This window comes from Microcaecilia unicolor, chromosome 1 (genome assembly GCF_901765095.1).
Source record: "Microcaecilia unicolor chromosome 1, aMicUni1.1, whole genome shotgun sequence".
NCBI classification, from domain to species: Eukaryota; Metazoa; Chordata; class Amphibia; order Gymnophiona; family Siphonopidae; genus Microcaecilia; species Microcaecilia unicolor.
The window spans coordinates 345,895,933-345,910,160 of NC_044031.1; the positions used below are offsets into that span (position 1 = coordinate 345,895,933).

The 14,228-nt window shown below is 42.5% G+C and overlaps 1 protein-coding gene across 1 annotated transcript in view; it reads right to left on the reverse strand.

Moving 5' to 3' along the window:
* Window positions 1-755: 755 nt before the first annotated feature.
* The window catches only part of ULK4 (unc-51 like kinase 4), a gene marked incomplete in the record, with an annotated part of 1,752,451 nt that continues 1,738,978 nt past the window's right edge, over window positions 756-14,228 (reverse strand). The window contains 1 exon segment of the mRNA XM_030209369.1: window positions 756-1,142. Coding sequence (XP_030065229.1) covers window positions 1,079-1,142 — 64 coding nt within the window.

The following is a 14,228-nucleotide window of genomic DNA, read 5'->3' on the forward strand; positions in this document are numbered from 1 at the left end:
TTGCTAAAGTATTAAGGATATTAGCCTAATATGAAAATGTCTATTTTATATTGTGTAATTTATTTAGTGTTTTCTTCTTAGAAGGTAATGAAATGTATTTAAAACTCTGTAAGAGCACTCCTTGCTTGTTATCCTAATTATAATAACTGACTATAAATGAAGAGCTGTGTAGGTGTTGGGGAGGGTGGACGGAAAGAAGAGTTGTGCGGGTGTTGGGGAGGATGGGTGGGATGAAAACTAAACTAGGTCCTGCAGTGCCTGTTAAAGGCTATCTGTTAATGCTGTGGGGGGAAAAGAGTATGGAGATTAGCTGATAAAGTTTGCTTTTTTTTATATTTTTATTCTGCCTACATCTAACCTAGAATTCCTCCTTTAAACCTTTAAGTTCCCAAAGCACAAAGCAAAATAATGTTCACTTACCAGAGAAATGTTCTCTTCTCTCAGAACTTCTTTTTGTTATCATAAATACAAAAACTCTGTCATTGTTACTCACGTATACAAACATATAAACAATGATTTTAGAACTTTGTGCTGTATGTAAAGAACATCTTTGGAAAGTTTGTGTACTTTTTTGGATACATGTTTTCAATCTTGTTATGTGTACATTTTTAGCAGTTTTAGTAGAGAGACCAATCCCAGTGTCACATGCCACACATAAGCAATAATTTCTCAGTGGAAAATGTTTATTCTAACAAATTTAATTGAATATAAAATTACAATTGTTATAATCTATGTTAATAAGAACACACAAATTTTAAAAGTACTTCCTGTTAGTTTAGCCAAGATTACATAATGCAGAATAGCTATTTTGCTAATTCACAACAAAAGAAATAATTTGTTATATTGACATAATAAACTTTCCTTTTCTTGCATTTCTGGAATTGTATTGTAAAGCAGACTTGCCGTGCTTACTTGAGAGTGGTAAAATCCCCTCTCACCCAGTATTTACATTCATACATTCATTTATATGCATCTCTGCTGCAGTTTATATATTTATTTCTTAGAAGAATTGTGATATTGTCTAAGAATATAAGCTTGAGTTGCGCCGAAAATTCCTTGGTCTGGTAATCCTTTTCCTTTAATGTCCAACTGCTCTGAGAATTTCAAAAGCCAAGGATGCAACAACTGCATCGGCATGAGAGCTGTATATTAAAAAAAAAAAATACAAAAATTAACTAGATAATTGGGCTGATTGACAAGAATATACAATTCTCAATGTAATTAATCTAGAGGTTGATATTTAAAGCCAGCTAACCAGGTAGATAGTGCCACTGAATGTTCCCTTAACAGCTAAAGCCAAAGCTGACTATTGTGTGGGCGATGCATGGTACTGATATTCAGCTCTTAACCTATTAAGCTAACCAGCCAAATAGGGCCGCTTAAATACTAGTCCTAGCTTTGGCCTGTTTAACTTAACTGATTAAGGGCTGAATATCGGCACTTATCCAGTTAAATGGCGGCTGTCCACATATATCCCAGTGGCTTTCTGCTTATATTAATGCCTGATATTCAATGGCTCTGACTGCTTAACCTTTTTTTTTTTTTTTATTTCCTGCAACCCTTTAACTGATCAGTGACACTCACTCACCCACCCCCTTCCTAAGCCATGTGTCCACTAGTGCCTACTGACATGTTTCATTGTTGCTCACTGCTAACATACTACTAAAATTACATTTATATTACCAATAACCAATATGAATATACATAACTCCCCCATATATATCTAGAACTGTATTTTAATATCTGCTTGTTATCCTATTATGTTTTATCATTATCATGTTGTACAAGATCCTTCTGTACCATGAAATGTCTTTTTAATATATTTCCACTACTCATGATGTATTGTAAGCCACATTGAGCCTGCAAAAAGGTGGGAAAATGTGGGATACAAATGCAATAAATAAATAAATAAATAACTGTCCTAATAACTGCTTTCACTCTGTCTAGAAAGTTTCATTGAGCTGCATCTTGTTTGACCTCTTCCCACATCTCTTGGGGGTGTGTGCACCACTGGTTATGAACCCCTGTTTTAGATTGTAAGCTCCTTTGAGCAGGGACTGTCCTTCTTTGTTAAACTGTACAGCGCTGCGTAACCTTGGTAGTGCTATAGAAATGTTAAGTAGTAGTAGTAGGTAGGACCACCCAATATGTGGCTCAGATAACTTTTGACCATACTCCTAGAATAACCCCTTGCCCTTCATTTTCATATAGGGATACATTTTGGCAGGACATTGAGCTGTTTAGCTAAAATGTACTTGTTGGCCTGCATATACTTTTTACAAAATGCCCTCCCACGGGAGGTGGTGGAAACGAAAACAGTAACAGAATTCAAACATGCGTGGGATAAACATAAAGGAATACTGTTCAGAAGGAATGGATCCTAAGGAGCTTAGCCGAGATTAGGTGGCAAAGCCGGTGGCGGGAGCCGGAGATTGTGCTGGGCAGACTTATACGGTCTGTGCCAGAGCCGGTGGTGGGAGGCGGGACTGGTGGTTGGGAGGCGGAGATAGTGCTAGGCAGACTTATACGGTCTGTGCCAGAACCGGTGGTGGGAGGCGGGGCTGGTGGTTGGGAGGCGGGGATAGTGTTGGGCAGACTTATATGGTCTGTGCCCGGAAAAGGACAGGTACAAATCAAGGTACGGTATACACAAAAAGTAGCACATGTGAGTTATCTTGTTGGGTAGACTGGATGGACCGTGCAGGTCTTTTTCTGCCGTCATCTACTATGTTACTATTAATCACAATACAGAACACATTCAAAGAACTGAATCCAAAATTTGTATACATAAACAATAACTTCAAAACAACATTTGACCTGTTACTCTCTATATACTGTCCTAAGCAGTGCTACTGAGTATTGCCTGTGACTTCCATAGCACTGCCAGTTTGTGCTGGAGTAACCCAAGTGTGGAACTGGCACTTAACCAGTTGGCAGTGATATTCAGTCCACTAACCCATAAAGTTAGGCCAGCAAAAAGGATGAAAACTGTTATGAATAAATATGATAGATGAACATAATGGTGGCAATAAGTGGGTACCTTGTGTCGGAATGGGGGCAGCCATGTGTGCCATGGCACCCTCAAACTTTTCCTCCCCCTCCAGGGCTGTGACACTCCAGCCAACATGACACCAAAAGCATCAGGATCCAAACTTCCTGTTTTGGAAGGGCAGAAGCCAGTAGGCCTTGAGTATACATAGATATACAGAGCCCTGCATCTGTTGGCCCTGATGCTTTTGGTGTTACACCAGGGCTGTTGCCATCCCGGGGAGGGGATAATGTCACAGGAGAGGTGGAAAGAAGGAGAAAGAGTGGGAAGGAGAGAAATGCTGGAGACCACTAGGGAGGGGTAGGGGAAGGTGTAAGGAAATGCTGTACACCATGGGAGGGGAGGGAAGAAATGTTGGACATCATATGGGGGAGAGGAAAAGGGAAATGCTGGACACCACAGGGACAGGAGGGAAAGAGAAATGCTGGACACCATGGGGGGGGGGGGGGGGAGAGGGGAAGGGAGAAAAGAACCATGGCAGAGATGAGGGAAGGAGGAATTCTGGACACCATGGTAGGAGAGAAGAGAAATGCTGGATACCATCGGGGGAAGGGAGAAATGCTGGGCACTATGGAGGAGAGGAAGGAAGAAGAGGGAATGCTGGGAAGAAGAAGGGAAGGGAGAAATGTACCACAGGAGAGGAGGAAAGGAGACATGTTGGGCATCACTGGGGGTGGGGGGTTATTTGAGTGGTAGGCAAAGAAACAAATGCTGGAGGGCAGGGGGGAGGAAACTTAGGTTACTCTTTGCAGTGCCTTTTTTTTTTTTTTTTTTTTTAACACTGACTTTGTGCCAAAAATCTCTTGCTCAGCTGGGGAAAGCCCTGGGTGCCTGCATGCTCCATCAGTTCAGAAGCTGCATGGCTAGTCTGCTACCATCCACTGTAGACAGAGAAATATTGGGTCACAGCGAGTGAAGATTTAAATCCAAAGGCTGAAAAAGTCTGGAACCAGAATAAGAGACCCCTGAAGACAGAGAAATATTAGGCATTTTAAGGCTGCATGGTTTCTGGTGAATTGCATAGAACTATTTTGTTTTTCTATCTCCATCTACTGGTTCATATAACCCACATGATCTAGACTTGTCTGCTATGGATCCTAAGGAACATGCAAATTCATGCAAACCTGCCACAGAATTTTCCAACTGTTGTAGTAGGAGACTGGAGGCTGTATTTGTAAGAAAGGGATCTGTCCTGGGACCTCTTCTTTTCTCCATCTATACTTCTTCCCTTGGTACTCTGATTTAATCCCATTGTTTTCAGTATCATCTTTATGCTGATGACTCCCAGATCTACCTTTCCACACCAGAAATCTCATCCGAAATCCAGGCCACAGTATCAGCCTGCCTGTCTGACATTGCTGCCTAGATGTCTCAGCGCCTTCTGAAACTAAACATGACAAAGACTGAGCTTATCTTTCCCCCTAAACCAACCTCTCCTCTTCCCCCATTCTCTATTTCTGTGGATAACACTCTCATCAGCTCATAACCTTGGGGCCATCTTCGACTCCTCCTCTGCACATATTCTGCAGACTGCTAAAACCTGTCGTTCTTTATAATATCACCAAAATTCACCCTTTCCTTTCTGAGCACACTACCAGAACCCTCATCCACACTTATCACCTCTCGCTTAGACTATTGCAACTTGCTTCTCATAGGTCTCCCACTTAGCCATCTCTCCCCTCTTCAATCTGTTCAAAATTCTGCTGCACAACTAATATTCCGCCAGTGTCGTTATGCTCATATTAGCCCTCTCCTCAAGTCACTTTACTGGCTTCCTATCTGTTTCTGCATATAGTTCAAACTCCTCTTATTGACCTATAAGTGCATTCACTCTGCAGCTCCTCAATACCTCTCCACTCTCATCTCTCCTTCCACTCCTCCCTGGGCACTGGGTAAATCTGTCTTATCTGCATCCTTCTCCTCCACCGCTAACTCCAGACTCCGTTCCTTTTATCTTGCTGCACCATATGCCTGGAATAGACTTCCTGAACCATTAAGTCAAGCTCCATCTCTGGCCATCTTCAAATCTAAGCTAAAAGCCCACCTTTTTGGTGCTGCTTTTAACTCCTAACTCTTATTCACTTGTTCAGAACCCTATTTTATCATCCTCACTTTAATATTCCCTTATCTCTTGTTTGTCCTAATTAGGTTGTAAGCTCTGTCGAGCAGGGACTGTCTCTTCATGTTCAAGTGTACAGCGCTGCGTATGTCTAGTAGCGTTATAGAAATGATAAGTAGTAGTGGTAGTAGATGTCCTCCACAGATCTCAGATCAATATTGAAGGCTTGGGACCAAGTCTCTGCAGACTTCACTTGTAGATATGGCTGTTTGGAAGTAAGTGGAATCTCCCGCATTGCCTTCCTTTCATATCTATGCATTTATTTATTTATTGCATTTGTATCCCACATTTTCCCACCTGGTGCAAATACATTAGAAAATAGACATCCAGTGTTACAGTAGGATCCTGGGCAACAAGACTATAAAAAAACATGATAGTAGTGTAACAAGAAGGATCTTGGGCAACATGATAATGAAAAAACATGATGGTAGTATAGTAAGCAGATAATGTAAGACAGTTCTGAATGTACGTGGAGGAATTGTGTACGTTCACATTGGTTGATCTTTGTGGTATGCCTTGTTAAAGAGATGGGTCTTTAGTAGTTTTCGGAAGTTCGTATTCGTAGATTGTTTTTAAGTTGCGCGGCAGTGCATTCCAAAACTGTGTGCTTAGGTAAGTAAAGTTTGATGCGTGCATTAATCTGTATTTTAGACCTTTGCAGCTAGAGAAGTGCAGATCAAGCAATTTGCGGGATGATCTTTTGGCATTCCTGGGTGATGTCTATCAGGTCTGACATGTAGGCTGGTGCATCTCCATGAACGATTTTGTGAACTAGGGAGCAAACCTTGAACGTGGTGCATTCTTTGAGTGGGAGCCAGTGCAGCTTTTCTCGTAGGAGCTTAGCACTTTCATATTTTGTTTTGCCGAATATGAGTCTAGCTGCTGTGTTCTGGGCTGTCTGGAGTTTCTTGATTATCTGTTCTTTACAGCCGGCGAAGAGTGCGTTGCAGTCATCTAGATGACTGAGCACCATTGATTGTACCAGGTTACGGAAAACATTTCTTGGGAAGAAAGGTCTTACTCTTTTTAATTTCCACATTGAGTGGAACATCTTCTTGGTTGTGTTTTTCGCATGGTTCTCAAGTGTTAGATGTCGATTGATGGTAACTCCAAGAATTTTTAGGGTGTCCGAAATTGGAAGGTTCAGATTTGGTGTGTTAATGGCTGTGAATTTGTTCTTGTTATGTTGAGAGGCATTGGGTTTTTTCTGCATTAAGTTTCAGCCGAAATGCATCCGCCCATGAGTGCATGATGTGGAGACTTTGGCTGATGTCATTGGAAATTTCCTTTAGATCTTGTTTAAATGGGATGTAGATCGTTACATCGTCTGCGTATATGTATGGGTTGAGGTTTTGGTTTGATAGTAGTTTGGCCAAGGGTATCATCATTAAATTGAATAGAGTCAGCGAGAGGGGGGATCCCTGTGGGACTCCACATTCAGGTGTCCATGTGGCTGAGGTAGTGAAGTTAGATGTCACTTGGTATGATCGTGTAGTTAGGAATCCCTTGAACCAATTGAGAACATTACCTCCAATTCCGAAGTACTCAAGTATATGTAGTAGTATTCCATGATCAACCATGTCGAAGGCGCTTGACATGTCAAATTGTAGGAGTAGAATGTTCTTTCCAGTTGCAATCATTTGTTTGAATTTAGTCATGAGAGTGACTAGTACTGTTTCAGTACTGTGGTTGGACCAAAATCCTGACTGGGAGTCGTGGAGTATTGAGAATTATTTATTTAAATAGTTTGTGAGTTGTTTGGTCACCAACCCTTCCGTTAGTTTGGTTATTAAGGGAATGGATGCTACTGGCCTGTAGTTGGTTAGTTCACTGGCACTTTTCTTTGCGTCTTTAGGTATGGGGGTGAGTAGAATGTTTCCTTTCTCCTTCGGGAAGAATCCATTTTGTAGCATATAGTTCAAGTGTTTCGTTATGTCTGTTATAAATTGTTGAGGGGCAGATGTCATATGGTTGTTTGGACATATACAGTGGTGGAAATAAGTATTTGATCCCTTGCTGATTTTGTAAGTTTGCCCACTGACAAAGACATGAGCAGCCCATAATTGAAGGGTAGGTTATTGGTAACAGTGAGAGATAGCACATCACAAATTAAATCCGGAAAATCACATTGTGGAAAGTATATGAATTTATTTGCATTCTGCAGAGGGAAATAAGTATTTGATCCCCCACCAACCAGTAAGAGATCTGGCCCCTACAGACCAGGTAGATGCTCCAAATCAACTCGTTACCTGCATGACAGACAGCTGTCGGCAATGGTCACCTGTATGAAAGACACCTGTCCACAGACTCAGTGAATCAGTCAGACTCTAACCTCTACAAAATGGCCAAGAGCAAGGAGCTGTCTAAGGATGTCAGGGACAAGATCATACACCTGCACAAGGCTGGAATGGGCTACAAAACCATCAGTAAGACACTGGGCGAGAAGGAGACAACTGTTGGTGCCATAGTAAGAAAATGGAAGAAGTACAAAATGACTGTCAATCGACAAAGATCTGGGGCTCCACGCAAAATCTCACCTCGTGGGGTATCCTTGATCATGAGGAAGGTTAGAAATCAGCCTACAACTACAAGGGGGGAACTTGTCAATGATCTCAAGGCAGCTGGGACCACTGTCACCACGAAAACCATTGGTAACACATTACGACATAACGGATTGCAATCCTGCAGTGCCCGCAAGGTCCCCCTGCTCCGGAAGGCACATGTGACGGCCCGTCTGAAGTTTGCCAGTGAACACCTGGATGATGCCGAGAGTGATTGGGAGAAGGTGCTGTGGTCAGATGAGACAAAAATTGAGCTCTTTGGCATGAACTCAACTCGCCGTGTTTGGAGGAAGAGAAATGCTGCCTATGACCCAAAGAACACCGTCCCCACTGTCAAGCATGGAGGTGGAAATGTTATGTTTTGGGGGTGTTTCTCTGCTAAGGGCACAGGACTACTTCACCGCATCAATGGGAGAATGGATGGGGCCATGTACCGTACAATTCTGAGTGACAACCTCCTTCCCTCCGCCAGGGCCTTAAAAATGGGTCGTGGCTGGGTCTTCCAGCACGACAATGACCCAAAACATACAGCCAAGGCAACAAAGGAGTGGCTCAGGAAGAAGCACATTAGGGTCATGGAGTGGCCTAGCCAGTCACCAGACCTTAATCCCATTGAAAACTTATGGAGGGAGCTGAAGCTGCGAGTTGCCAAGCGACAGGCCAGAACTCTTAATGATTTAGAGATGATCTGCAAAGAGGAGTGGACCAAAATTCCTCCTGACATGTGTGCAAACCTCATCATCAACTACAGAAGACGTCTGACCGCTGTGCTTGCCAACAAGGGTTTTGCCACCAAGTATTAGGTCTTGTTTGCCAGAGGGATTAAATACTTATTTCCCTCTGCAGAATGCAAATAAATTCATATACTTTCCACAATGTGATTTTCCGGATTTAATTTGTGATGTGCTATCTCTCACTGTTACCAATAACCTACCCTTCAATTATGGGCTGCTCATGTCTTTGTCAGTGGGCAAACTTACAAAATCAGCAAGGGATCAAATACTTATTTCCACCACTGTATCTAGTTTGCAATGAGATTTGGCAAATCTTTTGAGCGTTTGGGAGATAATAGCCTCTGATAATGTCTCGAAGTTGGTCCAGGTTCTGTCTGCTGGATAAATGCCAGGGTCTGGGTCTGGGTCTAGACAGTCAAGGAGTTCAGCATAGTCGATGTTACTGACAGGTATCTTAAGTCATAGTTGTACGATTTTCTCGTTGAAGTATCTCGCGAGATTGTCTGCTCCTGGTGCGTAATATCTAGTAGTTTATTCACAAGCTGGAAGAGTTTATGTGTGTCTTTGTAGTTTAGTCCAATTACAGTTTTGTAATGTGATCTTTTAGTTTGTCTTATGGTATATTTGTATTTTCTTTGGAGTTGTTTCCAGGCGTTAAGTGTGAGGTTATCTTTCTTTTTATTCCATGCTCGTTCTAACCTTCTAACTTGTGTTTTTTTTCAGCTCTTCATTGAACCATGGTATTGAATTCTTTCTATGTGAGGTTCTGGTTTGGGTTGGAGCAATATTGTCTAATATGGATCTGCATCTGTCGTCCCATTCTAAGAGGAATTGGATTGTATCTGCTTTTATTCTCCAGTCGTTATGGTAGATCTGTTGCCAGAATATTACCGGGTCTATTTTTCCTCTTGTGGTGTAGGTTTTCTGTTCTTGTTTATTCAGTGAGTCTTTCATTCGCCATTGGAGGGAGATATTTGCTTTATAGTGGTTGATACTTCAATCTCTCTTCAACTAATCTCTGGCTTCATACTTGAGCAGAGGCTTGTCTCCATTCCAGCTGGGAGAGGAGAGGTGAAGTCTGGAAGTCAAAATTTTGATGCCAGCTTTAATGAGTTTGAATTTCAGTTTACTGGCAAAGAAGGCAAGAAAACTGATATTCAGGTCCCAAACTGCTCTGGGTGAATTCTTTGTACAGATATTTATTTATTTATTTGTTGCATTTGTATCCCACATTTTCCCCACCCCAGGCTCAATGTGGCTTACAATTTTCTGTCATGACTTATGTCATTTCAGAATACATATACAATTGGTAATATATATAGAACACGAATGCTAAATGAACACTTGGATAAAAAAGGGAAAATATACAAATGGTATCACATATTGAACATGGATTGCATATTAAAATTAAACAATACGGTATAGGAAGAGAGTAATCCTATTGTTAAGTAAATGATGGTGAATTCGGTATAGGAAGAGAGTAATCCTTTTGTTAAAGTAAATGATGGTGAATTACAGTTCCAATTATAAGTCATTATGGTATGTCATATTAAAGAGATGTGTCTTCACAACCTAAGTCATTTGTGACCTTATTTCAGACATTTGTAGTAATGTCAGTGAACATAATATTGGAGGATGCATATGTTATTACAAGTGGAAAGAATAGATTAATGAGACAAAGCCAAGATGGGAAATCTTGTCACACCAATCTACTACATTTCTTTGAAAGGGTGAATAAACATGTGGATGAAGGTGAGCTGGTCAATATTGTGCATCTGGATTTTCAAAAGGCATTTGACAAAGTACCTCATGAAAGACTCCTGAGGAAATCAGAAAGTCATGGGATAGGAGGTAATGTCCTTTTGTGGATTTAAAAATGGTTAAAAGATAGAAAAGTGGAGGAGTGGCCTAGTGGTTAGGGTGGTGGACTTTGGTCCTGGGGAACTGAGGAACTGAGTTTGATTCCCACTTCAGGCACAGGCAGCGCCTTGTGACTCTGGGCAAGTCACTTAACCCTCCATTGCCCCATGTAAGCCGCATTGAGCCTACCATGAATGGGAAAGCGTGGGGTACAAAAATAAATAAAAATAAAAAAAACAAAAAAAAAACAGAGAGTAGAGTTGAATGATCAGTATTCTCAATGGAGAAACTCCAAACAGAGCTACCTCAATGGTCCCAACACACTTCAAATTACAAAAAAACATAGTAACATAGTAGATGACGGCAGAAAAAGACCTGCACAGTCCATCCAGTCTGCCCAACAAGATAAACTCATATGTGCTACTTTCTGGGTATACCCTACCTTGATTTGTACCTGTCCTCTTCAGGGCACAGACCATATAAGTCTGCCCAGCACTATCTCCGCCTCCCAACCACTGGCTCTGGCACAGACCGTATAAGTCTGCCCAGCACTATCCCCGCCTCCCAACCACCGACTCTGGCACAGACCGTATAATTCTGCACAGCACTATCCCCGCCTCCCAACCACCAGCCCCGGCACAGACCGTATAAGTCTGCTCAGCACTATCCCCCGCCTCCCAACCACCAGTCCCGCCTCCCAGCACCGGCTCTGGCACAGACCGTATGTCTGCCCAGCACTATCCCTGCCTCCCAACCACCAGCCCCGCCTCCCCCCACCGGCTCTGCCACCCAATCTCGGCTAAGCTCCTGAGGGTCCATTCCTCCTGAACAGGATTCCTTTATGTTTATCCCACGCATGTTTGAATTCAGTTACCGTTTTCTTTTCCACCACCTCCCGCGGGAGGGCATTCCAAGCATCCACTAGTCTTTCCGTGAAAAAATACTTCCTGACGTTTTTCTTGAGTCTGCCCCCCTTCAATCTCATTTCATGTCCTCTCGTTCTACTGCCTTCGCCTCTCCGGAAAAGGTTCGTTTGCGGATTAATACCTTTCAAATATTTAAACGTCTGTATCATAGCACCCCTGTTTCTCCTTTCCTCCAGAGTATATGTGTTTAGGTCAGCAAGTCTCTCCTCATACGTCTTGTAACGCAAATCCTATACCATTCTCGTAGCTTTTCTTTGCACCGCTTCAATTCTTTTTATATCCTTAGCAAGATATGGCCTCCAAAACTGAACACAATACTCCAGGTGGGGCCTCACCAACGACTTATACAGGGGCATCAACACCCCCTTTCTTCTGCTGGTCACACCTCTCTCTATACAGCCTAACAACCTTCTAGCTACGGCCACCGCCTTGTCACACTGTTTCGTCGCCTTCAAATCCTCAGATACTATCACCCCAAGATCCCTCTCCCCGTCTGTACCTATCAGACTCTCACCGCCTAACACATATGTCTCCCGTGGATTTCTATTCCCTAAGTGCATCACTTTGCATTTCTTCACATTGAATTTTAATTGCCAAACCTTAGACCATTCTTCTAGCTTCCTGAGACCCTTTCTCATGTTTTCCACTCCCTCCCAGGTGTCCACTCTGTTACAGATCTTAGTATCATCCGCAAATAGGCAAACTTTACCTTCTAACCCTTCGGCAATGTCACTCACAAATACATTGAACAGAATCGGCCCCAGCACCGATCCTTGAGGCACTCCACTACTCACTTTTCCCTCCTCCGAGCGAATTCCATTAACCACCACCCTCTGGCGTCTGTCCGTCAACCAGTTCCTAATCCAGTTCACCACTTCGGGTCCTATCTTCAGCCCATCCAGTTTATTTAAGAGCCTCCTGTGGGGAACCGTGTCAAAAGCTTTGCTGAAATCTAAGTAGATTACGTCTATAGCTCGTCCCTGATTCAATTATCCTGTCATCCAATCAAAGAATTCAATGAGATTCGTTTGGCACGATTTCCCTTTGGTAAAACCATGTTGTCTCGGATCTTGCAACTTATTGGCTTTCAGGAAATTCACTATCCTTTCCTTCAGCATCGCTTCCATTACTTTTCCAATAACCGAAGTGAGGCTTACCGGCCTGTAGTTTCCAGCTTCTTCCCTATCACCACTTTTGTGAAGAGGGACCACCTCCGCCGTTCTCTAATCCTCTCCCGTCTGCAAGGATTTATTAAATCTTTAAGAGGACCCGCCAGAACCTCTCTGAGCTCCCTCAATATCCTGGGGTGGATCCCATCCGGTCCCACTGCTTGGTCCACCTTTAGATTTTTAAGTTGTTCATACACACTCTCTTCCGTGAACGGAGCTATATCCACTCCATTCTCACATGTGAAAACAGAACAAAAGTATCTATTTAGCAAATTTGCTTTTTCTTCACCATTATCTACATAGCGGTTCACAGCATCTTTCAGTCTCACAATTCCCTTTTTAGTCTTCCTCCTTTCACTAATATACCTGAAGAAATTTTTGTCACCCCTCCTTTTGTTCTTCCGCTCGTGCTTGGCTTCTTTCAGTTTCATCCGGTATTCCTCCCCGTGTTTCTCTTCTTGAGTTTTTCTGTATTTCAGGAATGCCAACTCTTTAGCCTTTATTTTCTCAGCCACTTGTTTGGAGAACCATATCGGTTTCCTTTATCTCTTGCTTTTATTTACTCTCCTTACATAAAGGTTTGTGGCCCTATTTATAGCTTCTTTCAGCTTGGACCACTGTCCTTCCTCTTCTCGTTCATCCTCCCATCCCATCAGCTCCTTCCTTAGGTATTCCCCCATTTTACTAAAGTCAGCATGCTTGAAATCCAGGACTTTGATTTTTGAGTGAGTGGCCGCCCTCCACTTTAGTTGTCATATCAAACCAAACCGTTTGATGGTCACTGCCGCCCAGGTGGGCACCCACTCGGACATTTGACACACTATCCCCATTTGTGAGCACCAGATCCAGCGTCACTCCCTCCCTCGTGGGTTCCGTCACCATTTGTCTGAGCAGAGCACTTTGAAAAGCATCCACGATCTCTCTACTTTTTTTCTGATTCCGCAGACAGAACTTTTCAATCTACATCCAGCAGATTGAAATCTCCCAGCAACAGCACCTCTGTCTTCTTTCCCAACTTATGGATATCTGTGACCAGACTTTTAACTAGATCATCCAATTGTGTCGGAGGTCTGTAGACAACACCCACGTGTACAGAGGTTTTATCATCTCTTTTTAAGGTGATCCATATCGCTTCTTCCTTTCCCCAGGTCCCTGAAATTTCAGTTGCCTCGATGTCATTTATCGAGCTACTCCTCCACCTTTTCCGACCCTCTCTATCCTTCCTAAATAGATTATAACCCGGTATGTTTGCATCCCATTCATGGGAACCATTTAGCCACGTCTCCGTGACTGCAACAATGTCTAAGTCTGCCTCCAACATCAGGGCTTGAAGGTCATGAACTTTATTGCTTAGACTGCGAGCATTTGTGGTTATCACTTTCCATCTACATTTTCTGGTATGTGTTTCAACATTTGTGATTTGGGGGTGTTTTTTGTCTTTGGGAACCTTCATATCTTGCACATATTTTATTCCCTCATTTGCTTAGCATTTTTTTTCTTATTCTGGGAGAAATGACCTCAGAAACCGTCAGCAGCAGTTATGTCAGTACCTTGAGTACCATGACTTTTTGTCTAGCATTGGTCAAAAACTCCCATTTAAAAAAAATTCTTAATATTAATAATTTATTAACAGATATGGTGCTCTCAAAAATATTTTTCCCAATTGTGGTGATAAATATTTAACAAAACGCCAATAATTGCAAGCACTTATCTTTGAATGCCCGATGGGTCCACCGTTTTACCTCAGTAAAGCTTCCTCATAGGCTGTGCTTGCTCCATATGATGCACCACAGTAATTTTCACATCTCAC